The sequence below is a fragment of the Bactrocera neohumeralis genome, unplaced genomic scaffold (assembly GCF_024586455.1).
Source record: "Bactrocera neohumeralis isolate Rockhampton unplaced genomic scaffold, APGP_CSIRO_Bneo_wtdbg2-racon-allhic-juicebox.fasta_v2 cluster09, whole genome shotgun sequence".
In the NCBI taxonomy this organism is placed as follows: Eukaryota; Metazoa; Arthropoda; class Insecta; order Diptera; family Tephritidae; genus Bactrocera; species Bactrocera neohumeralis.
In genome coordinates, this window is record NW_026089622.1 from 4,342,682 (window position 1) to 4,368,989 (window position 26,308).

Here is a 26,308-nt window from a genome sequence, read left to right on the forward strand (position 1 = left end):
ATGCTGATGTGTTGAGTATGTGGTGTGTAGTGTGGGATGAGAAGATGGTGTGCATGGTGCCGATGTGTTGAGTTGGTGGGTGTAGTGTGGGGTGAAGAGGGGGTGTGGGTATAATGTGGGTGGTGTAGAGGTGTTGTATTAGGAGGGGGGTCAGAAGCTCATTTAGCCACCAAGTTTCGAGATATCTCCATTTTACTCAAGTTACAGCTTGCCCGGATGGACGGACGGACAGACAGACAGTCAACCGAATTTCAATTTTTCTCGTCTTTGTGATCAATTTTATATTTAGGTATATAACCACTTAGTTTTTGGTGGCGATACATACAACCGAATAAAACAATAATACTTTATATGGGGTATATGGTTATATGGGAATTTTGGTTTATATCCAATTTTATACATTCCGTCTACTTTGACGAAAGTTTGCAGATTTTATATTAGATATATAATAATAATACCCAACGATTACCCTCCTCCCGCCCAACCGACGCGAGGGACGCAATCCGCGAACGAGCGGAATTAGCCGAGTCTTAAAAGGCTAGAGAGTTTTAAGCGTTGCGATCTTAAGCTGCTCAGCTACAGAAACAAAAATTTCAACAGCTAAAATTAAGAATTAGATTAAAGTTTATTGTTTTTAAATGTTACTTGTTAAGAGTAGATAAAATAGTTTTTTTAATGGTAAAGAGTGAGTCTGTTAGATCAAATGTGCTGGAATGAGAATTGGAACAGCGGAATGGTTCGTTTAACTCAAAATTTGTTCTAGAAAATTTTAAAAGTAAGGGTCTAAACTGCCTGGTAGTGCGAGCGGGAACGTATAGGAGAGAGTATTGACTAGATTTTATCTACAGTTTTTTCACGTATTGACGGATATTTTTGGTTAAAAACTAATTGTAATACGGTGGCACTCCTCTAATGTACTTTTCGTGCAAAATTTTATACTTTGATTCGTTTTTTTTATTAATTGATTAGTGATTTGTATACTGGAAAGTGAAAGTTTCAAATGGAAATTAAAATTGTGTTATTTATTTCGTCCATTTCGTCGCTGTAACATAAGAACATCAGAGAAATGTCTTGTACCCAATTTGGTGGAAATTGGTATGGCGATATCGAGATGTGATTTCACCTAAAAGTTGGCAATGCCACTCTCATCGTCCTATTTTTACCTCGGCTCCTACAAAACTCGTTTTTCCAAAAATTCTTTAAAGTTTTTTATTTTTTCTCAGTCGAATATCTAACTTTACATACATATATTATAAGTCAATTTTAAACGATGATATACTCCAGTAGTAATTGAAATTAAACTTACGGATATCAACTGAGTTATCTTTGCTAAATCCAGAAATTAATATAGATTTTTAGGTGGTGTTACAACCAAAATTTTAACAGATGCTCCTATATTTTTAGGAGGACACCAGGGACACAATAGATGATCTATTGTACACTTGTCCCGCATTTACAAGACTACGTTGTAAGCATATGAGGTCCCCACGGCAATATACACTGGAGGAGGTATAGATAGTTAGATCGCAGAGTCTGTTAAAATTCGCGTCAGGCGCAGGCATCCTAAAGAATGACTACTACACTTGGACTTAGCTAATAAACTCTATCTTGAATCGCAAAGGATCCAACTGATCTATGCGTGGCTTATTGGCCTACCAGTTTAACCAAACCCAAATCAAAATCAAACAACAACAAAACTTAAAAGATTAAATAAAAACAGTAATAAATCAGATTTTAATATATAAATAAGGATGGGGTCATGTGTAGAAGTTCACGCAAGTGAGGAAAGTTCTCTGATCGCCATTCACTTGGGAGTGGCCAGAAACGATTCTTTTACATATGACTCAAGCAGCTCACGACTTCCGGTCTTTGACCAAGTATCCTCTGGGTAGCCTAAGAACATCCGTTCGAAGGTGAGCTAAAGTGAGAAGGCGAAACTTCCCCTGCATAGGGTTGTGCGCTGGGTTTGGGACCCGCCACGTAAAAAGCCTATCCCAATGAAAAGCGACAAACAGCCTCGGATGAGAAACCCCTCTTTTGATGACGACCATGGCAAACGAAATAAGGATAACGATATCAGGGCATGCACCTGGAATGTCCGGTCCCTTAATTGGGAAGGTGCCGCTGCCCAGCTGGTTGATGTCCTCGTGAAAATAAAGGCTGACATCACCGCCGTCCAAGAAATGCGATGGACGGGACAAGGACAGAGACGAGTAGGTCCTTGTGACATTTACTACAGTGGCCATATAAAGGAGCGCAAGTTTGGTGTGGGATTCGTGGTGGGAGAGAGACTCCGTCGCCGAGTACTAGCATTCACTCCGGTGAAAGAACGTCTAGCCACAATCCGCATCAAAGCGAGGTTCTTCAACATATCGCTGATCTGCGCCCACGCTCCGACGGATGAGAAGGACGATGTGACCAAAGATGCCTTTTATGAGTGCTTGGAACGCACTTATGAGAGATGCCCCCGCCACGATGTCAAAATCGTGATTGGCGACTTTAACGCCAGGGTGGGCAAAGAAGGTATCTTTGGCACTACGGTCGGTAAATTCAGCCTCCACGAGGAAACATCCCCAAATGGGTTGAGGCTGATCGACTTCGCCGGGGCCCGAAATATGGTTATCTGTAGTACTAGATTCCAGCACAAAAAAATTCATCAAGCTACCTGGCTGTCTCCGGATCGAAAAACTACCAACCAGATCGATCATGTTGTGATAGACGGAAGACACGTCTCCAGTGTTTTAGATGTGCGTGCGCTCCGAGGTCCTAACATCGACTCGGACCACTATCTTGTTGCAGCCAAGATTCGCACCCGCCTCTGTGCAGCAAAAAACGCACGCCAACAAACACAAGGAAGGTTCGACGTCGAAAAGCTGCAATCACAACAGACTGCCAAACGTTTTTCTACTCGGCTTGCACTCCTGCTCTCTGAGAGCACTCATCAACAACTCGGTATAAGGGAACTGTGGGACGGCATTTCAAACTCCTTACGTACAGCTGCATCCGAAACCCTTGGTTTTCGGAAAGTGCAAAAGAACAACTGGTACGACGAGGAGTGCCGCGCCGCAGCGGAGAGAAAACAGGCTGCCTACCTCGCAACGTTACGATCGACCACAACACGTGCGGGATGGGATAGATACCGAGAATTGAAGAGGGAAGCGAGACGCATCTGCAGACAGAAAAAGAAAGAGACCGAAATGCGTGAGTATGAAGAGCTTGATAAGCTGGCCGACAGGGGTAATGCTCGAAAATTCTACGAAAAAATGCGGCGGCTTACACAAGGTTTCAAGACCGGAGCATACTCTTGTAGAACCCCCAAAGGTGATCTAGTGACCGATGCCCAGAGCATACTTAAATTATGGAGGGAACACTTCTCCAGCCTGCTGAATGGCAGAGAATGCACAACGCCAGGAGAAGGCGAACCCGATTCCCCAATCGATGACGATGGAGCAGACGTCCCATTGCCCGACCATGAAGAAGTTCGAATAGCAATTACCCGCCTGACGAACAACAAAGCGGCGGGGGCCCATGGATTACCGGCCGAGCTATTCAAACACGGCGGCGAAGAACTGATAAGGAGCATGCATCAGCTTCTTTGTAAAATATGGTCGGACGAAAGCATGCCCAACGATTGGAATTTAAGTGTGCTATGCCCAATCCATAAAAAAAGGAGACCCCACAATCTGCGCCAACTACCGTGGGATTAGCCTCCTCAACATCGCATATAAGGTTCTATCGAGCGTATTGTGTGAAAGATTAAAGCCCACCGTCAACAAACTGATTGGACCTTATCAGTGTGGCTTTAGACCTGGAAAATCAACAACCGACCAGATATCCACCATGCGCCAAATCTTGGAAAAGACCCGTGAAAGGAGAATCGACACACACCACCTCTTCGTCGATTTCAAAGCTGCTTTCGACAGCACGAAAAGGAACTGCCTCTATGCCGCGATGTCTGAATTTGGTATCCCCACAAAACTAATACGGCTGTGTAAACTGACGTTGAGCAACACGAAGAGCTCCGTCAGAATCGGGAAGGACCTCTCCGAGCCGTTCGATACCAAACGAGGTTTCAGACAAGGCGATTCCCTATCGTGTGACTTTTTCAACCTGCTTCTGGAGAAAATAGTTCGAGCTGCAGAACTTAGTAGAGAAGGTACCATCTTTTATAAGAGTGTACAGCTGCTGGCGTATGCTGATGATATTGATATCATCGGCCTTAACACCCGCGCCGTTAGTTCTGCTTTCTCCAGACTAGACAAGGAAGCAAAACAAATGGGTCTGGCAGTGAACGAGGGTAAGACGAAATATCTCCTGTCATCAAACAAACAGTCGTCGCACTCGCGACTTGGCACTCACGTCACTGTTGACAGTCATAACTTTGAAGTTGTAGATAATTTCGTCTATTTAGGAACCAGTATTAACACCACCAACAATGTCAGCCTGGAAATCCAACGCAGGATTGCTCTTGCCAACAGGTGCTACTTCGGACTGAGTAGGCAATTGAAAAGTAAAGTCCTCTCTCGACGAACAAAAGCCCAACTCTATAAGTCGCTCATAATTCCCGTCCTGCTATATGGTGCAGAGGCTTGGACGATGTCAACAACTGATGAGTCGACGTTGCGAGTTTTCGAGAGAAAAGCTCTGCGAAAGATTTATGGTCCTTTGCGCGTTGGCGTTGGAATATCGCATTCGATGGAACGATGAGCTGTACGAGATATACGACGACATTGACATAGTTCAGCGAATTAAAAGACAGCGGCTACGCTGGCTAGGTCGTTGTCCGAATGGACGAAAACACTCCAGCTCTGAAAGTATTCGACGTTGTACCCGCCGGGGGAAGCAGAGGAAGAGGAAGACCTCCACTCCGTTGGAAGGACCAAGTGGAGAAGGACCTGGCTACGCTTGGAATATCCAATTGGCGCCACGTAGCGAAAAGGAGAAACGACTGGCGCGCTGTTGTTAACTCGGCTATAATCGCGTAAGCGGTGTCTACGCCAATTAAGAAGAAGAAGAATTACAATTAGTATAATATAAAATAGTAATCAAATAATTACCATTAAAAATTAACGCATTAAAAAAATAATTTGCTCATCCAAGTAGGAAAACAGGCAGTTTGAAAAACCTAGATGTGTAGCGAGCAGTTTTAAAAGCACAAGGACAAATAAAAACTTATAGCGAAAGAAAATCGGTTAAAAAAGAGGAAACAAAATAAAATGAAACAACAAATGACTCGGCACTGAAATATCAATTAGGCCTATTCCCATTGTCGTTTTCATTTTAATTGTCGTTTCCAAGTTGTAGTCGTTGTTATCGTCGTTTCGTTTCTAAAGTCGTATTCGTGAAGTATATATCGTAACAAAGAAAAGTTATCGAAATTTTAAATTAACATTGTATCTCTTGATTTTTTTCAACATTTCTTTATTTATTGGATCTTTTTTATACTCTTGCAACAAGTTGCTACAGAGTATTATAGTTTTGTTCACCTAACGGTTGTACGTATCACCTAAAACTAATCGAGATAGATATAGGGTTATATACATATATAAATGATCATGGTGACGGGAAAAATTGAAATCCGTTTGACTGCCTGTCTGTACGTCCGTCCGTCCGTGCAGGCTGTAACTAGAGTAAAAATTGAGAAATCTTGAAGAAACTTGGTATTCAAGTTTTTTAGTACAAAAAATCGAGTTCGTAGATGGGTGTAATCGGACCATTGCCACGCCCACAAATCGCCATTAACCGAAAACCTGTAAAGCGTCATAACTAAGCGCTAATTTAAGATATAAAACTGTAATTTGGCACAGGGGTTCGCAGTAGCTAGGGGCACATGTGGAATAAAAATTTTAAAAAGTGGGTATGTCCCCGGCCCCTAATATGTTTAACAAGCATATCTCCAAAACTACTTAAGATACAACAACCAAATATGCCCAACACAAATATTATAAAATCTCTTACCGATAGTGTGAAAATGGATGAAATCGGCAGATAGCCCCGCTCACTCCCCATATAACGGTACTGTTCAAAACTACAAAAAGCGCGATCAATCAATAACTAAATGCGCCACAGACGTGGCAGCCTTTATGGGGGCTGTGGTAAAAATTATACGATGGACGTGGCACCGCCCACTTTGTGGTGAAGTACCATATCTCGGGACCCCACAAACCGATTTCCACCAAATTTGGTACGTACCAATCTTTTCATTCCTATGTTACCTTTTGAAAAAGAGCGATATCGGACAATAACTACGCCTATTTCTCATATAGCACAATTTTAAATTCCACTAGATTCTTTTACTTTTCAGTGCACAAATATCACAAAAGCAATTAATATAACGGGAGTAAACTTTGCTCTTATAATGCTTTTTAAATATGCCAACTTATAGCAAAAATTGTCCACAACCAACGAAAACTACTCAAACCCATTAGTATCGGATATGTGAACCCCAGTACCAATAGTTGACGTTTGTTTGAAAATATCGGTCAATGTCTGAGATATTTAATTGAAATTCACAATGGTATGTCTGTATGTCAAAAATAGGTTGAATCGGATCAGTAATCCAATAGCCCCCATAAACCTAAATAATCGAACTTCCGGGTGACTTTGTACCGCATATATGGACCAATATATGAGTTATCCCATTGCAAATATGATATCGTGTTTTACTCATAACAGTGTATATGATAATAAATAAATTTGAGCTAATACTTGACTTACTCCCCATATAACTAAAATCAGGATTTTCGAACATCCGCGTGACTTTACTGTATATGATTAGTTTTTTAGTAAGTGACATGTTAATAGTCGATACTTCCATATACATATAATTGCTTTGGTTTTTCTAACAAAGCTTATGTGTCTGTCAGCATAGGAGTTATATATAGTATAAGTATTAGAGTGATTAAAAAAAATTTGTTTTTTTCGTTTGGTACTCGAAAAAATAGGTTCCTAGACACCTCTAAGAAAGCCTCTCCAAGCATGAGTTTTTAAATGTAACGGGAAGATCCTCCTACATACAGTTTTCTATTTATTCTTGTTATCAGATAGAAAAATTTATATCTTGCTTCCAAATACTTAAAAAAATATCTTGTTCCTTAGATTTTGTAGGAAATTGAATGCTCTACAAAAAAGGTCTAGTATGATTTTTTCGTAAACCCAAACGTTTAAAAGATATTAACAGTTAAAGTTTGATTATTTTTGGGAAAATTTTTTATTTCTTATGAATTTTATAACTCAATGAAAAAAAATATTATGAATGATGAAGCTCACAGTTTTTTAGGAAATTTATTGCTCTATAAAAATGGTCTCAAATGATTTTTCGATTAAGTTAAGCGTTTACGAGATATTCATTGTCAAACATCAATGCATATTAAGGTGGATAAAAAAAAAATTTTTTTTCGTTTGGTACTCTGAAAAATAGGTTCCTAGACACCTCTAAGAAAGCCTCTCCAAAAACCTTTCATTATTCATAATAATTTTTTTTTCATTGAGTTATAAAATTCATAAGAAATAAAAAATTTTCCCAAAAATAATCAAACTTTAACTGTTAATATCTTTTAATCGTTTGGGTTTACGAAAAAATCATAATAGACCTTTTTTGTAGAACATTCAATTTTCTACAAAATCTAAGGAACAAGATATTTTTTCAAGTAGTTGGAAGCAAGATATAAATTTTTCTATCTGATAATAAGAAAAAATAGAAAACTGTATGTAGGAGAACCTTCCCGTTACAATTAAAAACTCATGTTTGGAGAGGCTTTCTTAGAGGGGTCTAGGAACCTATTTTTCCGAGTACCAAACGAAAAAAAAATTTTTTTTTTGAATTACTCTAATAAGTATATACATATAAAATCGTATGGATTTCTTTCCTCAGGTTGTCGTTTTACACCTTAAAGTATTTCCCTGGCTTTGATTCTTGAAAGTTGCAAGAGTATAAAATGTTCGGTTGAACCCGAACTTAGCCCTTCGTTACTTGTTTCTAATTAGAAACTAGACTAGCTCAAGCAAATGCTTGAGTTTTTTTGGTGATACTTTGCTCTTTAGCATGCAGGCATATCTCTTCCTTTAAGGCGTGTTTGATCACAGGAATGTCCTAATGAATTAGCCAATGAGTTTGGGTGATCTCAGAGTTTAAATACTTATATATTTTACTCTGCTGTCCTCTACTTCTTTAAATACCATAACAATAGCAAGATATTTATGGATATTTGCATTACGCATGTACGATAGCGAGCAAGTGATTGTTCTAAGCGTTTTCCATTGGATCCTCTGTATTAAATTAATATTAGTTGCACAAGACGTACCTCAAATTTGAATGCCATACATTCAAATCAGCCTTATGATATATAAAAACACTTTGTTCTCTAGGCTAAGTTTAGAGTTTCATTTAAATAGCAATTTAAATTTGCAGCTCTTATTTTCATGCAAGTTATTTTACTAGATATAGGTTTCCTTCACGGAAGTCTTCTATATATGTGAATCCCGAAATAAGTTACTTCTTTCGCATGTAGGGGTCGGCTTTAGTATACCGTCCCAGGATTTCGGGAATAAAATGGGTATAGTCGGATAGAGGAGATTCTCCAGATAAAGAATATATATAGTTATAGCCGCAGGAAGCTTATAGTTTTCGAGATATTCACGTTTAAAGTTGACAATTTGCAATATTTTAATTACATATTTTCCATATATAAAATTAATTTTGCACTTATATTTTTCAATTTTATATACACTAACACATCACTAATTCATTTGTACACATTTATTTTATATAATATGGTGCAAAAATAGCATTTAATATACATTTAACTTCTTGTTGAATTATGATTATTTAAGAATAACAAATGAATTACAAACTGTCAAATAATCAGTGTTACCAGACAAAAAAGAAGTTCAACGCGAAAAAAATTTGATACACTCCACGCAAAAAGAAGTTTTACGCTTAAAAAATCTGATACACCCCGGTGTTTGATCGATCAGTGTTATTTTTTAATAGGTTGTTTATTCTCGTATTTGGGGTATAATCTGTTGACTTAATTTCTTTTAGTTATTTTACAAATGATGTCGATAAGGTAACACTGATTATTTGACAGTTTGTAGCTCTTTCATTACTTTGAAGTAAATAAATTTTAACAATAAGTTTAAAATTGAATTAAAAATGTTATTCTAATATATAATTTAAAATAAACGTTTACAAACGAATTAGTGAAGTGCTAGTGGATATAAAAGTTAAAAATATAAGTGCAAAATTAATTTTATATATAGAAAATATGTAATTAAAATATTGGAAATTTTCAACTTTAAGCGCGAATAGGGGGGGGGGTCACATAAAAGTTATTTTTTGTGAAAATTCCAAAGCATGGATTTGTAGTGCGAGTCGTAACCTTCCTTTTGATAACATTGGTTTGATAAAATTCTACAAAAATTTAAAAGTTATAGCCATTGGCGCAAAAAACCTGATTTTGCGATTTTGAAAAAAGAAGGGGAATGTCGGGAATCTGTAAATCGATTAAAACATGATTGTTACCGATGAAAAACGTTTATTTATCAATGGAAATGAAAGAGAGATTCATAAATAATAAGAAAAATAGGAATTGGCGAAAAAAATTATTCCGACTCGCAGTGGATGCAGGTGTAAGTGTTCGGGTTCGGTCCGGCACATTTCAAGTGAACCCCTCGATCACAAACGATGCAATGGGCCGTGTTTTGACGATTCTCGTGCTTCGGCATCTTTTTCTTGCAAATCGTGCAAAAATCGAAGTCCTCTTCGATGTCGGTTTCGGTCGGAGACGGGCTTCTCTTCCGTGGCGTCTTCGATTTGCCACGGCCTTTTTGCTTCTTGGCTGCTGGTTCATCGGCTGCCTTCGTCAATTTTTGCCGCTTTTTTCGGCCTTGTCACGCAGATCTGCGACAACCTCAGGCGATGTCAAAATCGTTGCCTCCATTGTCTTGCGGCCACGTTTTGATTTCGGCGCAGGTGTGCCCAATTTCAACGGGCCAACCGATTTCAATACATCACGGAGCTGTGGAGCCGAAACAAGAGACAACGACGATGATGCAGCACCACTTGTTGAAGCTGGGGCACTTGTCAATGCCTCCGACGTTGACACCTCCTCATTCGCAGCAGTCACAATGGCATCACCAGAGGCAAGAACTCGACGTTGATTGTCGGCGACTTTCTCTTCGTCACCGAACAAATTTTCGCCGCTCAGTTCCGAAGCGACAAAGTCAACTTCAGTGAAAATTTGCGGGTTGAACGGGTAGATGCCAGTTGTTCGGAAGCCGGATTTGACGGCATCGAGGCACTGATCGACAAGGAGCGGCACATGATGCAGATCGAAAGTGACACCAATGTTGGACTTTTTCCATGCATCATGCTTCACGGTCATCATGCCTTTAAATGGTGCAAATACCGCAACATCTAGCGGCTGCATTTTGTGCGTGCATTTCGGCGGAAAAGACAGCAACGTGATGCCATGATCCAACGCCAAATCTATCGCCTCGATCGATAAATGCGAACCGTGGTTGTCCAGCAGCAACATGGTTGGCGAATCGGCATTAGCACCGGTGTGCTTGATGAAATGACGCATGAATTGAGGGAATACGTCAGAGTTCATGTAACCAGAACCGTTCACAACACCAACAGCGGCATGACTCGCATGAGTCATAAAAATCTCTTTCATGTTGACTCGGGGAAAGAGGAAGAATGGCGGTATAGACTGGCCACTAGCGCTGACGGCCAAAGCCAAAGACACATTGGTGCCTTTTTCGGCAGATGTTGATGAGCCGACCTGCTTTTGTCCTTTGCGCGCGATGGTTTTGACAGGTCTGGTTGGCACGGTCGGGCACCCGGTTTCATCCATGTTCCATATTCGGAGAGGTTCAAACGGCGTCTTACCGAGAACGGATGAGAGGTTGGCAAAGAATGCATCGACATTCTCTTTGTTGAATCGCTTCGCACGGCTCTGGCTTACTTGCTCTGGTGTTCGTAGTGACAAATTTTTGTGGCGTTTCATGAACGCCAATTGCCAATCCTTACTCGGCTGTTGATTGTCGTTCCATGGATCCGGATACGACGCGCCAACTTTCCGAGCAAATTCAAACGCGAGCTTACGAAGCTCCATCAAACTAATTCCATAGTTGATGTCGCTGGCCTGGAGAATGTAGCTTATCAGCGCCTTCTCTTGTTCGATGTTGAAGATCTGAAATAAAAAAAAAAAAAAATTATTTATTATTCGATGAAAGAAAAAGAAAGAAAGCAGCAGAACTCACTGTTTTTGTGCCCATCGTCGTGCTTTCAGCCAGCAAATTCTTCATTACATCGGCATTGGCAGTAGTAACGTCGATGCTCGCACCATCAAATGCTGCAATATAACGCATCAGGTTGGTCCTCAGAATTTTGTGTGCCGTCGCAGATTGTCGAACGCTGTTGTGATGTATTTGCACCGACTTGATCGCCTCCAAAATGTTGTCGAAATCAACAATTTTCTCTTGTTTGGGACAGTACCGCGGCATAATGACTAAAAAAAATATTTCGGAGCACGAAACTATCAGGAAATGTTGAAAAACTATTGTGTTGTTGAAATTCTGCACGAAAAATCACTTATACACGTCAAATATATGAAGTTAGCATGTCAAATGTAAAAAACTATGTGGCCCGACATTCCAAATGGCGGTGGATAATGAACACAATGTAAATTCGTGCAAAATTTGTGTGTCGAAGGCTAAAGGCTCAACTAATATTATAAACATATTTACCTGGATGAATTTATTGGAAAATGTGAAAAAAATCAACTGTACACAGAGTTGAAAAAAAACTTTCGGAGTGTGGAATTTCTTTTTGTTGTCGCAGAGAGGTTATAACACGTGTTCACAGCTCGAGTGCTATATAGAAACTGAGCTTAGTATGAGACGAGCCGATGACAGTTGGTTGCAGCTGTCAACCTATACTAGGGAAAAAAATATCGCGCTGGCCCGGGATTCCCAACATTCCCCTATCTCGAAAACTATATCTCTAGAAAACTATAAGCTTCCTGCGGCTATAACTATACTTGTATATATCCTTGATGAGGATAATCTCCTCTACCCGACCATATCCTTTTTATCCCCGAAATCCTGGGACGGTATACTAAATTCTTCCCGCATGTGGTACTAAAATAGTGTTCGTTTTTACTGCCGGGCGAAAATGTAACATGTACTTTTCTTCATTCACATTTATACGCCTGTCATCTGGCCATTATTCCGCTAATATGTATGATGCTATTATGTGGCATTTGTTACGGCTCACTAAAGCTGTGTCATCCGTAAAAGTTATGTCAGTACATTATTAGCTGTTGGAAGGTCTGCTGTATATATGATGTATGAGCCTACAACCAGAGATAAAGCGATGTCCAACCCCTCTCTTACTGGAAGAGAACAATTTGCTAAACGCAATTAGTAATTGGAAACGAGCGATGGCCAGTTTGAAAACTTACCAAAAAAATATGTAAACGGAGGGATTTGTTGTATTGTTCAAGACCACTTAAAAAAATGTAGAACAATGAAAATTAAATGAATTTGTTAAATGTAAATGTATTTCACTTTTGTAATGTCAAGCATAATAGAATTATTTTCAATGGAAAATTATTAAAAATATTTATTGGTTGAGAGCTAAAAGGCTTAAATCCTTTTATTGGGTATTGAAAGGTCTAAAGTCAGTTGTTTTAACATACCATAAAAAGATTTAAATAGTTTCTCTAAATATTAATTAACCACTATATAGTAATTTTTAATCGTGCTAAATGTTGGGTGTTTTAATTTAAATGTTATATAAAAACGCTAATTTTGAAGCGCTCTCACACAGGGATAAGTTGGACATCCCTTCATCCCTGCTACAACACTGCCCTATGGTATACCAGCACTTATCTGTCGTTCAACAGTTATTAAATCACATACTTTATCCATAAATTGTGTATTGTAAGACTCCACTATTTTATACAATTCTATAGGTAGAATTTTTTTAATCTTATATAAAAGGTGTAATGTTACACCTTATCAAACGGCGGAGCCACATCTAGAAATATAGCTGAACAGTACCCTCTGTGCTAAAATGTTATTCTTATTATTTCGTTAGTACTCTATCGTCGAGACCCAAATTGATGCGTTGATATTATATTATTTTCGTGGAAGAAAAGAGACATCTTTGACAGAGATACTTTTTCAAATATTTTAGAAAGTCAGGGTAGAAGACTGATTGGTCTGTGTGAAGACGGCTGTGTTAAGATAATCTGGGACTTTTTCCATGGAATTGGAAAGTATCTAAAGAGCAAAGAGAGCACCTCTACAGCAATTTTTGGTAACTCAATTAGCTCTTTTGGGGTAATATTATCATGTCCTGACACTTTTTTGGATAAAGTTCTTTTATGATTCTTGTTCAAATATCATTGAACATGCTTACTTATCAGTAAAGCCTAAATTCTACTAAATATAAATATCTATTTATATATTAATATACATACATAGTACATATGTACATAAACATGCTAATGCATTTACATGCAATGCGCATCAAATAATAATAAAAATGCATGGGTAAAGACAAGTCATAAAATTACAGATCAGATAACATTAAAGACACACATACACATGTATTAAATTGTATAGTTAAAAACAACCCCAGCAAGAAGACTATACGTTATATAGCCATAAACCTGCCGTATAACTATGGATAGTATGCGTGAAAAATTCGAATAGTATACATCAGTTTGTACAGAGGCATGGGAAGATTCTAGCGCTTACTTTGAATACGTGTGAGTTGTCTATCCTTTTTCTTTGCATACAAATTTACCACCACTTTGTCATATGCTCGTCTCTTTTTAACCCATGGTAGGATGGTATAGTAGTTTGATGGTAAAGTAGTACGATGGTAAAGCAGTACGATGGTAAAGTGGTATGGTATACTTATCCTTTTATCCTACTCCATATAAAATAAAACAAATACAGGTTATTTTTATTATTCATTGCATCCGTACATATAATATATATATATTACATATAGTACATATTTAAATAAATAAAAATAAAAAAAAATAAAAATAATTGCATCCATTGCATCCATTGCATCCATACATTATTTAAAAATTGCACCTACTTTGGTTGTTGTTGTTCCGACCTGGAATTTTGAAACATTAATTATTACTAAAATTTTGGAAAATAAATAACTTACCGTTTATTTAAAGATAATTTGTTTTGGCGGTACCTATTGTGGCTAAGGTCCACCACTCTTCTTAATGCCCGTTCAAAACCTGGCAGTCCTTCCATTACAAATACATCTACACAAAAATAGGAAAAAATTTTATAATATAATATAAGTGATTTATATAATAAATACTTGCCTAAATTTTGTCGCTGTCAAAGTGTATAGCTGATTCCAATATTTTTAATTCTTTTTTTTTTAATTAACGATTAAAGATGCGCAAGCACGTCTATTCACTTCACAAGTTTTCACACAAATGTGAGAAATGCAGTTTTCCACTTTGTTATATACTGATTACTTCTACTGATTACTTCTACTGATACTGATTACTTCTTACATCAAACGACTACAATGCATATCTGCATATAGCACAACTGTAGAGGGAGGGAGTACGAAATATATTCCCAACATGTGACCTGTTTTCACATTCACGTAAATTTTTATTTTTTTTTTAAGATTTGCTTATGTGTTGATGAATACGTTAGCGAAGTTTTGCTGGGACCCCATGTAGTGTGCAATACATACAAACATATACACATACACATTTATTTAGTTATTTAAAATAGTTTTCTAAAATAGTATATAAGCAATGAAAATACCAAACAAAAATCAGAATTAAAGATTTCTCACTCGATATAAGACGTTTCATTTGGCCCCACCAGTGGGAAGGAATGACAAATCTTTGTTGAGTTTTAAACAATTCTAATAATTTTAGAAGATGAAGTTTTAAAAGACTTGAGCGACACGTTAGTTGTGTTTGGTAAGATTTATAGCTTAAAGTTGTTTTTTGGGCAGTTAGGTTGAAATACCTTTTCTAAGTGATTTGTAAAACAATTAGCCTTTTCCTCGTGACTTCGCCACCCAAGTATAGGCATGTTGACTGGTACATTCATGGCCTTTTGGGCTTTCCAAAGGGATTTCCGCTTGCTTGAATTTGGACACATCCATTTATATACGTTTCGGCGTCGAATACTTCCTCGCGTTTAGGCGCTTTGTTTAATTAACGTACAGTTGATTTTAAGTGAAGCTGAGCGATTTATCTGTCATTCACGGCTTTTAGTTTTTGTTTGGTGTTGTTAAGACAGTTGCGTTAGTTATTATATCATTGAGTTTTATTATACTTTCGTCAATATCTCAATTTATTTTGTACTCAATATTAATGTAGCTTCTATTATGTGTGATTTATCTATATTTTTGATTACAGCAAAATCTATTAAATTTGGTAGTTTGTTTCGATCACTAGGCCAATATGTCGACTTGCCAAGAAATATTATGTCAAGGTTATTCCTATTTATATGTATAATAGTGTGAGGTCGTCCTTTCGGATTTATTAGTCAGGAGCTCCTATACATGTGTTTTGCATTGTAATCACCACCTGCTAGAAATCTAAGACCAAGCGTTCAACAAAAAGTCTTTTAATTGGATGTCTGTAATTTTAAATCGATGTGGGCACTATATGGCCTTCAGGTTTAAGCCCCCATCCATTTATACGCAGCGATTTTTTATAGATATTGATGTAGCTTGTAACTGCTCTGTAGCATGAGATTCTTATGCGAGGTGGCTAATTCGTTTTCTAACCAACACTTCTGTTCCACCATGTGCCTTTCTATCTGGATGGTTTGTAACAGAGAGTTTAAACCCGGCATAAAACAAATTGTTTTTATTCGTAAGATGAGTTGCTGACAATAGCATTACATCTATGTATATTATTTCCAGAGATCTAATAAGTTCCAATTTATTCTTCTTATTTACTGGCGTAGAAACCACTTACGCGGTTATAGCCGAGTTAACAACAGCGCGCCAGTCGCTTCTTCTTTTATCAATGTGGCGCCAATCGGAGATTCCAAGCGAAGCCAGGTCCTCCTCCACCTGGTCCTTCCAACGGAGTGGGAGTCGTCCTCTTCCTATTGGTTAAAACCGTTAGCATTCCATATACAAATGTTCAATATATTCATCTTTTATTTATTTAAAAAAGTTTGCAATATTTGATTGATTTGTGATTTTATTATTTCTTGAACCATATTTTACATTGTAGACATAAATTGAGTCATACATTGGGTTAGGTTGAAAATCATAGTTTGAACGCTTCCACATCATTGATTTAGCAGCATTTGTGCAGTGCTGCCTTTCACCACATTTGCATAGCTTCTTTGTACAGTATTATTTTTAAGATTAACCGGTTTTGAAACATGGGCAAGGATTTCAACATTTTGGTTAGGAGGGATATTTATCATTTGATTACGGCGAGCTTGAATTCCGCCAGACAATTGCGTTTTTAAGTCTTTATATACAGGGCATCCTCTATAGGTATAAATTCTCTTTTCGGAGTACATTTTGAAGTAGGAGTAGATCACCACACACCACACAGACACTGCGTAGGATGCAATATGCTTTCGTGTGTTCATACTCTTGACAGTTTGTGCATTGTACCTCACCATTTCTTGTATGTGGTTCCTCAACGGTGATTCTACGATGGAGCAGATATTTTAAATTGTAAATCCGGTGTGTTTAATCCTTCTTTAGTTAGTTAGAATTTGGCAACAATTCGATTTTGAACATTAGTTGTCGGACTTTACTTCTGTCAAAAATATTTACAACATATTTAATACTAAAACTCTGCCAGAGCTTCTTTAACATCTTTGAGTCAACTGGTCTTTAGAGCTCTTTAGTTGGTAAGAGTAGTAATTCTTGTTATTATTTGACATTACATCAGTGAAACTGTTTTCAGTGGTTTTTTCAAGAGCACAATGTGAAAATTGTTTGTGCCTGTTATAAAGCGCATTTGAGCTACGCTCACGAAAATAATTTGGAGGTGGTTTGGCATTCACGACTGTGGCTCATTGCTCAGTCAGGCAAATTTGTTGCCATTAAGAATTTCTAGATTTTTACCATTTGGCGTGCCTGGTTTAAGTTTTTTGGCAGCGATCAATGTCAGTCTGAGCAAATGATTCTTTGTTGCTTGGTACATTCTTACCCTTCGTTTTGTTTTCCTTCGCTGTCCGGGTGCTTGCTGGTAACAACGTCCGGTGTGTTTTACGTGGGCACCTGCTGACGACAGCCTTACTCCACGGCGCTCAAAAGCACAGCGGATCAAATCAATGCGTTGATCAGCGCCCTGAGAATGCAAAGCATTTTCAGTACCAATTGGCAGTGTGGAATGGACACACTAACCACCTTGGTAGGGTTCGAGGCCCATCTAAAACCTCTGCCGTGCTTTGGGTCCGGCACCCGGTTGCAATGCAACTCCACATTCAACTGACAAAGTCAGTTCTTCCCGCGATTTGGGTTTCAACCACAACCACCACGATACTCCCCGAGGGGCCAGTCCGCACGAGCAGGTTGGAGCGAACTCCAAGGGCTCCTGCCCCCCGTGGTACCAGAATTAAGTCTCCGGTCAGACCTCGTAGCCGAAACTACTACCAGTTGAGCTTCCATACGGCTCTGGACTGGTGGCCAGGGGTTGGATCCCACACACACATCACTTACACACCCCAATCATACAGAAACTAACCCTAACTTCCAGCTAACCGCCTTCGCCGCTTAAATAATTCACGCGCAAACGACCCTAACTGTTCGGTATTCCGACTAGTGGAGATCACATCACTAACATCTAATCGTCCATCCGTCCAGCTAATCCCCATACCACCCAGATCCCTAATGTCCGAGTACATCGGGCACTCCGCAATTAAATGCGACCAGTTTTCTAAAACTGCCCCACAAAAACACCCCGACGTATCCGATAGGTGCCTCTGATGCAAAAATGCATTCAGAGGCCCATGCCCCGTAAGCAGGAAACCCAGACTCAGACAGAATCTGAAATCTGGGTTATCCTCAACGAACCCCACGTCCCGAATATACTCATACGTCACTCGGCCGTTAGGACTATTGTCCCAACGTTCTTGCCACCTACACCTAACCCTATCATCTAGGAGCCTCTTGCTCCCTAGATATCCCTCCCTCTCCACATCATCGTCAGAAATCCAATCATTCCGCAGCAATGACACACTCAAGCCCCTTCTTAACCTGAATGCAACAGCACGCTGTATGACAATCAGGTCAAGAGGGGGTGCACCTAACAAGACCTGCATCGCATCCGTTGAGACGGTGCGACATACAGGCAAACAAGCAAGCATCATTCAACGCTGGATTGAGAGGAGTTTTTGAGACCCCCAGACAGTCGTGGCTGTCTCCCACCATACAGGGGCTCCATAAGTGGCACAGGCCACAAACAAGCCACGATATATGGTGCGAACAGCACGACGTCCGAGACCCCAACCGCTCCTCAAAATCCGTCGTATTTTGCCTACAGTTGCCTGCAGTCGCTTCTTCACACTCGCCAACACATCCTTTCACTCATGGTCAGTCCCAGATATTTGACTTGCGTCACATATCTGATGCTGACCCCGTTCACACGGACAATCGGTGGACGACCCGATGACAATCTACCTTTCAGCAGCATTGCCACCGTTTTGTCCATCGATATGTCGACCCCCACACCTAAACCCCAAGAATTAACGATCTCTAGGAGATCTCCTCCCGCCCGTTCTAGCTCAGACCTCGAGCGACCTTCGACCATAAGAAGAAGGTCGTCCGCATACGCACAACATTTACAGAGTGGCTCGAGCTGCCCAAGCAGAGTGTCCATCATAAGGTTCCAAATATATGGACCACAGATGGAACCCTGCGGGCAGCCTCGAACAACTCCGATCTCCACACTCCCATTCATGCCGACAAGAGAGGCCTTTCTGTCCGAAAAATAACTCCGCCAAAGAGTAATTTCCGGACAGCCAAGCTCCTCCAGCCGTTGCACCACTCGATCCCAGCTTAGGTAATCAAACGCCCCCTTGAAGTCAACAAATATGCCGAGGACATATTTGTTGACATTCTCCCTAACGACACTCTGAACGTAGAACCACGCATCCTCTATACTGCGTCCTTTCCTGAACCCAAACTGCCTATCCGACCACATACCCCGCGTTAGCTCCTGAAGCCGTTCCACCATGACTCTTTCCAGCACTTTTCCAAGTACTGGAAGGAGACTGATGCCCCGATAAGATCGAGGATCGCTCCTGACCTTATCAGGGGACTTCAGGAGAGGAACAACCCTAGCACTTTTCCACTCGCGTGGAAAGTATCCCTCCCAGACGCACTTATCGTAAATGGCCTCCAGGTATTCCGGAATGAACTTCCATAAGCTTTTACACATCTCTCCGTTCAAACCATCAAAACCTGGGGACCGTTTAGACCTAACCAGGCCAAAGGCGTACCCCAACTCCCCATCATCTAATGGAGGGACAGGCACCTCTTGTGCTTGAGGTACCTGCACCTCCGACCTAGGAAAGAACGCACCTAACAGAACCCCCGCACACTCTCTCCACGACGATAACAAGGTGTCACCGACGCGAAGAGAGGTGACATCCTCCCTCCTACGACCCCGGCAGATCCTATAGACCTGACCCCAGGGGTCGTTCCTATTTTCCCTAACAAAGCTCCTCCATTCTTCCTCTTTAACTTTAACTAGCATCTCTTTATACTCCCTATCCGCACAACTAAATTCATACCTAAGCTGGGACAGCCTATCAGAATTGGACCGTCGGGCGCGTTGAAACTTTCGCCTCAATCGCCTGACAGTCCTCCTCTTCAAGGTTAGCTCACGCGTCCACCATTTGATTTTACTAACCTTAGAGCAGTCATACCTACGAAAAACCCTATCATTAACCCCCCAAACAACCTCATAGAGACGAGCAATCTGCTCGTCAACTCCCAACTCAACAAATTCACTAAGCGGTATTTCAAATACCGCTTCCCTAACCGAGAGTCCATATTAGTTCCAGTCAGTACCAGCGGTACGCCATCGCCACAATGGACTCTCATAAGGCAAGGGAGGGGATTGAGGGGTAACCATAATTTGAATCAAATTATGGTCACTCAATCCCTACCCTCCCTTTACCTCCCATCTAAAGCTAAAAGCCCTACTTGCTGCCTCATTCATAGCGTCACGTCAATGTCACTTACGCCCCCAGGCCCATCAAACGTATACCATTCACTTGGCTCATTCAAAATGTGGAGGCCTTTAGCCACCACCCATTCGCTTAATGCCTCGCCTCGACTGTGGCTTTGGTATCCAGATGAATGCCGGGATACCTTACTAAACCACATCGAGGACGAGGCATTCGCATCCAGCCCTAGGATAAATGGGCTGCTACTCGCAAGTAGTAGCAGCTTATCCATGTAGCCCAGGTAGGGCTCTAGGGGCTCGCTATATTTACAATATAAACTAGCGACGATCATCCTACCGAACTCCCCTTCTATCGCTACACATATACCCAGTTGTGAAGAATCCACAACTACGCAATCGTAGTGTGGATTATTCACAACTATTGCAGCGTTAGCTCTAAGGTCAGTGAAGACCTTAAAACCCCCAGGAAGACCCCGAACCACACCATTGGTGGCGTAGGGCTCCTGGAGTAGAGCAATACTGCACCCACCCTCAACCATGCTATCCCCCAACTCACACATTACGGCATAAGAGCCCTGACAGTTGAGCTGGATAATCCCTCCCATCAGTGTCTGGCGAGGGCACGCTCAACAAGGCCAAAATATATGGGGCAGACAGCTGACATCATCAGATGCCCAGCTGGTTTACCCTTAAACTCACAGTTGCGACAATGGGGTGCATTGACGCAACTGGCAGCTTTGTGGCCTTCTTGACCGCACCTCCGACAGACATCTGCTTTGGCCCTACACTCAGCCACCCGATGATCGAATCCCATACACCGGAAGCAGCCAGCGACGGGGCTATCCGGTCGCACCCGGAAGTAGAACCACTTTATGTAGCACCGACCCTTCTCCAAGAGGTCGGACATCAACTTGTCCGTACCCTCCAGGACAACCCATGAATTCCCCCATGAATTCCTCATGGGAGATCTCCGTATGGACCCCCTGGACCACCACCCGGCGACCCAACTTCCGGTTGACAGAGACGTCCAACCCCGCCTCCTCGAATTTCTTGTTATTCGCAACTTTCTCCCTCTCAAGAACAGAGGGAGTGCGAATAACCGCCCCACCACCCTTAATTGGTCTAAGGTCATGGACCCTCACACCAAGTGAGGGACCCACCTCCTTGACCACCTTCTTTATAACCTCCTTAGAGGAAGTTGCAGGCCCCTTACTCCTCACCACGACCGACCAGGTCTCCACAGGCTTCGGCGTCACCGGTGTGATCGCATCCAGCACAGGTGCAGGAGGCGGAGGCATCGGTGCCGACGGAGCCGGCATTGACCTGCTCGGCGTCGAGGGGTGGCCCCCGCAACTTCCCCTAAGGGCATCTACCTGACCGCGAAGATGGGCATTTTCGGTAATTACCGTCATCAGGAGCGCCTCATACTTTGAGGCAAGCTCCAACAGCCCCTTCGCGGTCTCCCTCTCAAAGCCCTTGGCCTCAAAGACCAGCTCATTGAGCTCCCCGGTAATACGCTTTGCAGCCGCCACATGGCTGACTGCCCCACCCCCAACAACAACAGCTCCCCTTGGAAGAGCCCGCGTTCTCTCTTTATTGCCACTCGCGACACGAGTGACAACTTTCGCAGCGCCCTCCTTCGCGACGCCCACTCCTTTGCCCACCGTACTAGACGGATGGGCAACGCTCCCACTACCGCTACCTCCCTCGTTACGCGACGACCCCGTACGCGCAGCCGCTTTCACGGTGGTGGCAACTAAGGCACTCCCACCACAACACCCGCTCCCTCCCTCGACACCCCCTACGTTACGCGGCGACCCCGCACGCGCAACCACCTTCTCAGCGGAGGCCACGTTGGCACTCCCGCCACAACTCCCGCTCCCTCCCTCTGTACCCCCTACGTTACGGCGGATTCTCCGCTTCCAGCGAGGGCCTTCGTCCTCCTCTTCCGTCCAGGAGGCATCTCGCTTCCCAACTAACCCTTCAGTCGGACTGATCCGCTGGCGTACCACTAGCGTAGACGGTTCACGGACAGGAAGACTCTGGAGCAGCTGCTCTCCAGGTACGTGCGTCTGTACGCGCTGAAAAGTGCAACCCACGCAAGGGCCCGCTCAATAACAGCGACCACCCAAGCGGTCGATTATGGCGTGCTCGCGGTGGCACAGCCCACAACCCCAACCAGTGGTCGGACTAAGGCCACTCAATTGGCCGCCGGCCGGACAAAGTCCCCGTAACGTCCGAGAGTCGACCGATGTGGCGCTGTACCGAATCGCACCGTGGGCTTAAACGGTAACGCTGTTACGACCGTTGGTCCTTACAGGAGTCGCAATCTCCAACGCTGGACAGACGCTTGCACCCTTAGGGCAATCCTGTCCAGACTCTTCTTGACACCGAACCACTAACCGCCAGATGCTCAGCACAGAACTACTGGCAAGCAGTCCAGTCAGCAAGAGTGCCAACAACACGGAGCTACACTGGAACCGTGCGAAGTTTCCGCCAATAGCAACAACGTGGATGACCACGTTGTCCGTATATACAGTAATTATGAAATTACTTACCGCTACTCCACACAAAAATGCACAAAATTGTGCAAAAATGTGTAACCACACAAAACTACTCGCGGTCACCGACCCTCGCTACTCGCGATCACGCCAACAATTCAACCGAACCGCTATGCACACGCGCCAGGCAATAACGGTGCCAACCAAAACGCGTAAACAAATACCCGCACAAAAGAGAATCGCAAAAAATCGCAAAAAATCACCGAGAAAACACTTTGAATATCACAACGATGCGCACGCACGTCTATCCGCGTCGACAGTCAACTAACGAATGCTTGCTGGTAACTGCCCGATTGCTGTTTACTGCTGCTTCTGCTGACTGCGTCCTTTGCTTAAATTCCATTTCAGCTGATCACTGTGATGACTCATCATCGCCGTTAAATTTTTGATTGCCAGGAGTTGCTCTTGTTGGCTCGACAAAGCTTAAATAGACGGCTTGCTGGTAAGGTTGCGCAGCACTCATAAATGTTTGCTTGATTTTTTTGTTTTCACTTTTTGTTTCGTGCACTATTTGTTTATGTTTAGTATCATAATTTGTGTGTACTGGTTTTTACTATTAAAATCTTCTTATATACAAAAATACAAGTTTACTAATTTTATTTACTTTATGCCAACCGTCTCCGTCGCGACATATTAATATTGAAAAATCGCACAAAATATCACAGTTTAATAGAATTTTTTATTTATAGTTTTTCTGTGCTTGTAATATCGATGCTTTTTCTCTTATAATTTTGTGCTTAACTAAAGCATCATTGCGGTTGTTGGAAAATTTCGTTAGTTTATGTACAACCTTTATTTGAACTTCCCTTTTCTTTTCATATGCTTCAGCTTCATCTTTTAAAATGGGGTCGATTACTTCAGTTTCGTCCTGAACTTCAAACGGTTCAACTTGGATTTCAGTTTCCCAAATTTCTCCAAAAACCTGACGGGGGAGACAAATTCCAAGTTACCAATTCAGTTAATTTTTTCTCAGTTATTGAAGGTTCATGACAACTTCTAAAAAGCAATTGTATTTAAATATAAATGAAATTATTTAAGGTAAATTAATGGAAAATAGGTAAAAAGAATTATTATATTTATAATTATAAATTATTTTAATCAATTATTAAGTACAAATCTATAAAAAGGTGAAAAATTTGTTGAGCTTGTGGAGTAAAATTCCAATTAACTACTCCTAAGAATATACCTTTTGAGTAAAATTAAATTTATGAAGCGTGTTGCGTCAAGCGACTTTATAAATCTAAAAATAATGTTTAAGAAATAAATTTGTCAAATTAATTGAATAATATTTTAATATATTATAAAAGGTTTTATATCATGTAAAATACTTACAATTTGTATAGTATATTAACATAACCATCATCTATTACCAATGTATTAGAATACTCTATTACCATAAATTATGAGATTACTGAATTGAATTATAACTACATATACTTATCCACTTTTTTTGTATACGTATTTACCACTAGACTAAGCCGTTGGAGATTGCTAACTATTGAAAGTAATGTAATAAAAAATTCTATTGGATAAAGACTATACCCGCGAACGGACGTTCTTCTTCTTTAATCGAAATTTTTAAATTCGAGCTTAGCAAAGGCAATTAGCTTTTGGTTGAGCATCCCAGTGAGTCTAATTCTAACTTTAATCTTAACAACGCTTAAGATTTTTTCATGGCATCCGAACAAGCACTCAGTGCGTGGCTGTAAAAGTAAATTTAATTTTCGAAAAAAGTAATACTTAGCGTATTAATTTAATTTCCAACTCATGAGCAATTGCCTGTGCATTTTCCATTGCTTCCGGTTTCGGTTGAGTGTAAATGATTAAGGTGACAAATACTGAAAATAAATGTCTGGACAAAGACATTAAAAAAAAATATATATATAAAAAATTAAAAAAAAAACTGGTGAGTGGAGTCCCTACGTGCGGAAGAAGTTATACTTCTTAGTGATATTCCAAGAAATGCATATCATTTTGTATGAAAGAAAACAAGTGAGAGGGAAAGGATATGGTGGAGTGATCAACACTTTCTTAAATTCACATTTTATACATTTATTATGCACATTTTATAAAGCAAAGTCCAAATCAATTGTCATTCTAAAATACGATATGAAATGTCTTACATCTATTTTATCTGTATTTCTCGCGAATACCATTTTCTCCTGGCGTAAGTCGCAAATATTTACCTTCATCCCATAATAGCGTTTGTTGCTGGGCAGTGAGGCTATCTTCGATTGTGATTTGTTCACTGATTTCGTCGTTTGTCATTTTCCCATCACATAGCGGTCCATTCAAGAACTGCTGATCAATTTCTATGTCTTTATAAAGTGGTGTACCTTTGAGAAAGTTTAACCATGCTCGAATTTTCCTTTTATTAACCAAGCCTTGAAGATAGCTCGATTTGTAAATATTCCGTTTCTTTATGTGCACGTTGATACTGTGAACATCTCCAATATTCCGTTATAGCTTTTTTACCATCGTATCCACGTCAACCGGCACATTTATAACCTGTCCATATACTCCAAATTGCCCATGCACGTGTCTCAAACGTTTTATTTCCATGAAAGGAATTCTGGGGGAAATTAATCGTTCCGTTATAAAATCAAACGGGGGCAAATCATCAGGCATTGGTGGATATTTGAAGCCATTGTAAACTGTGTAAGTTGGTATTTTTTTGCCGCAGTGATTGCAGACACACTGGACATGGTTTAATATTTTCGCTTGAAACATCCGGTAGAATTCTGTAAAGTACTTTCTGATCAATATTCTCAGGAAGTGCGGTTAAATCTTGCTTGAACTACGGGCGATCACATATCGAGCAAGCAAATCCAAAACTATTATTCGTAAATTTTGCCATTACAAACTCATGTGCTTTTTTATGCTGTTGAAAGTGAGCATAAGGAATTTGTGAGTTATTTCTCACGTTTTCGGTGCCGGCATTATTTGTGTTTTGCTCTGTATCCTCGGTTGTACTCTCGTTTCTTTGCCGTAATAGTGCGGCCCTTGCTAATTCTCGCTGAGCTTTTTCCGTGCTCTATACTCTCGCTGATATTCTGGTGTTGATTTCCTTCGTGGTATACTATATCTCTGAAATGTATACCATTACTTGTAGAGGGTCCTGCATCTGCACCTGATGGATCAACACACGTAGAAGGTCCAGCAATCGTTGATGGATCAATGCACGTAGAAGTTCCATCAATCATTGATGGATCAACATTGATCGGAGGTCCAGCCGTCATTAATCCATCAAGACGCGTTGAAGGCCCAGCAGCTATCGGTGAATTGACGATCGTTGATTCATAAGTAGTTATAGATGCTCCCGCAGAGATTGATGGAACAGCAGACGTTGAATCTTTTTTACGCGCTTGTTATTCTCTCCGATATTCCGCAGTTGTTTTCCTCTTCCTCGATTGACTGCCAGCTATCATTTCCAATTTCTCCTTTTCTCGCTCTGCTTTCTTTCGTACTCGGTATTCCCGATAATATTGTGCTGTTTTCCCTCCTCTTGAAACACGGGCTGCACTGTCTTTTTCCGCTGTCAAATCAATTTAAAATCAA

General features: G+C 40.9%; 1 protein-coding gene across 1 annotated transcript in view; it reads left to right on the forward strand.

Annotated features, from left to right (window-relative positions):
- Positions 1-1,760: 1,760 nt before the first annotated feature.
- LOC126763892 (uncharacterized) overlaps positions 1,761-26,308 on the forward strand; it is a 53,426-nt gene continuing 28,878 nt past the window's right edge. Inside the window, exon 1 of the mRNA XM_050481654.1 lies at positions 1,761-4,156. Within this exon, the coding sequence (XP_050337611.1) occupies positions 1,998-3,707 (1,710 nt within the window). The 5' untranslated portion in view covers positions 1,761-1,997 and the 3' untranslated portion in view covers positions 3,708-4,156. The remainder of the gene's footprint in view (positions 4,157-26,308) is intronic.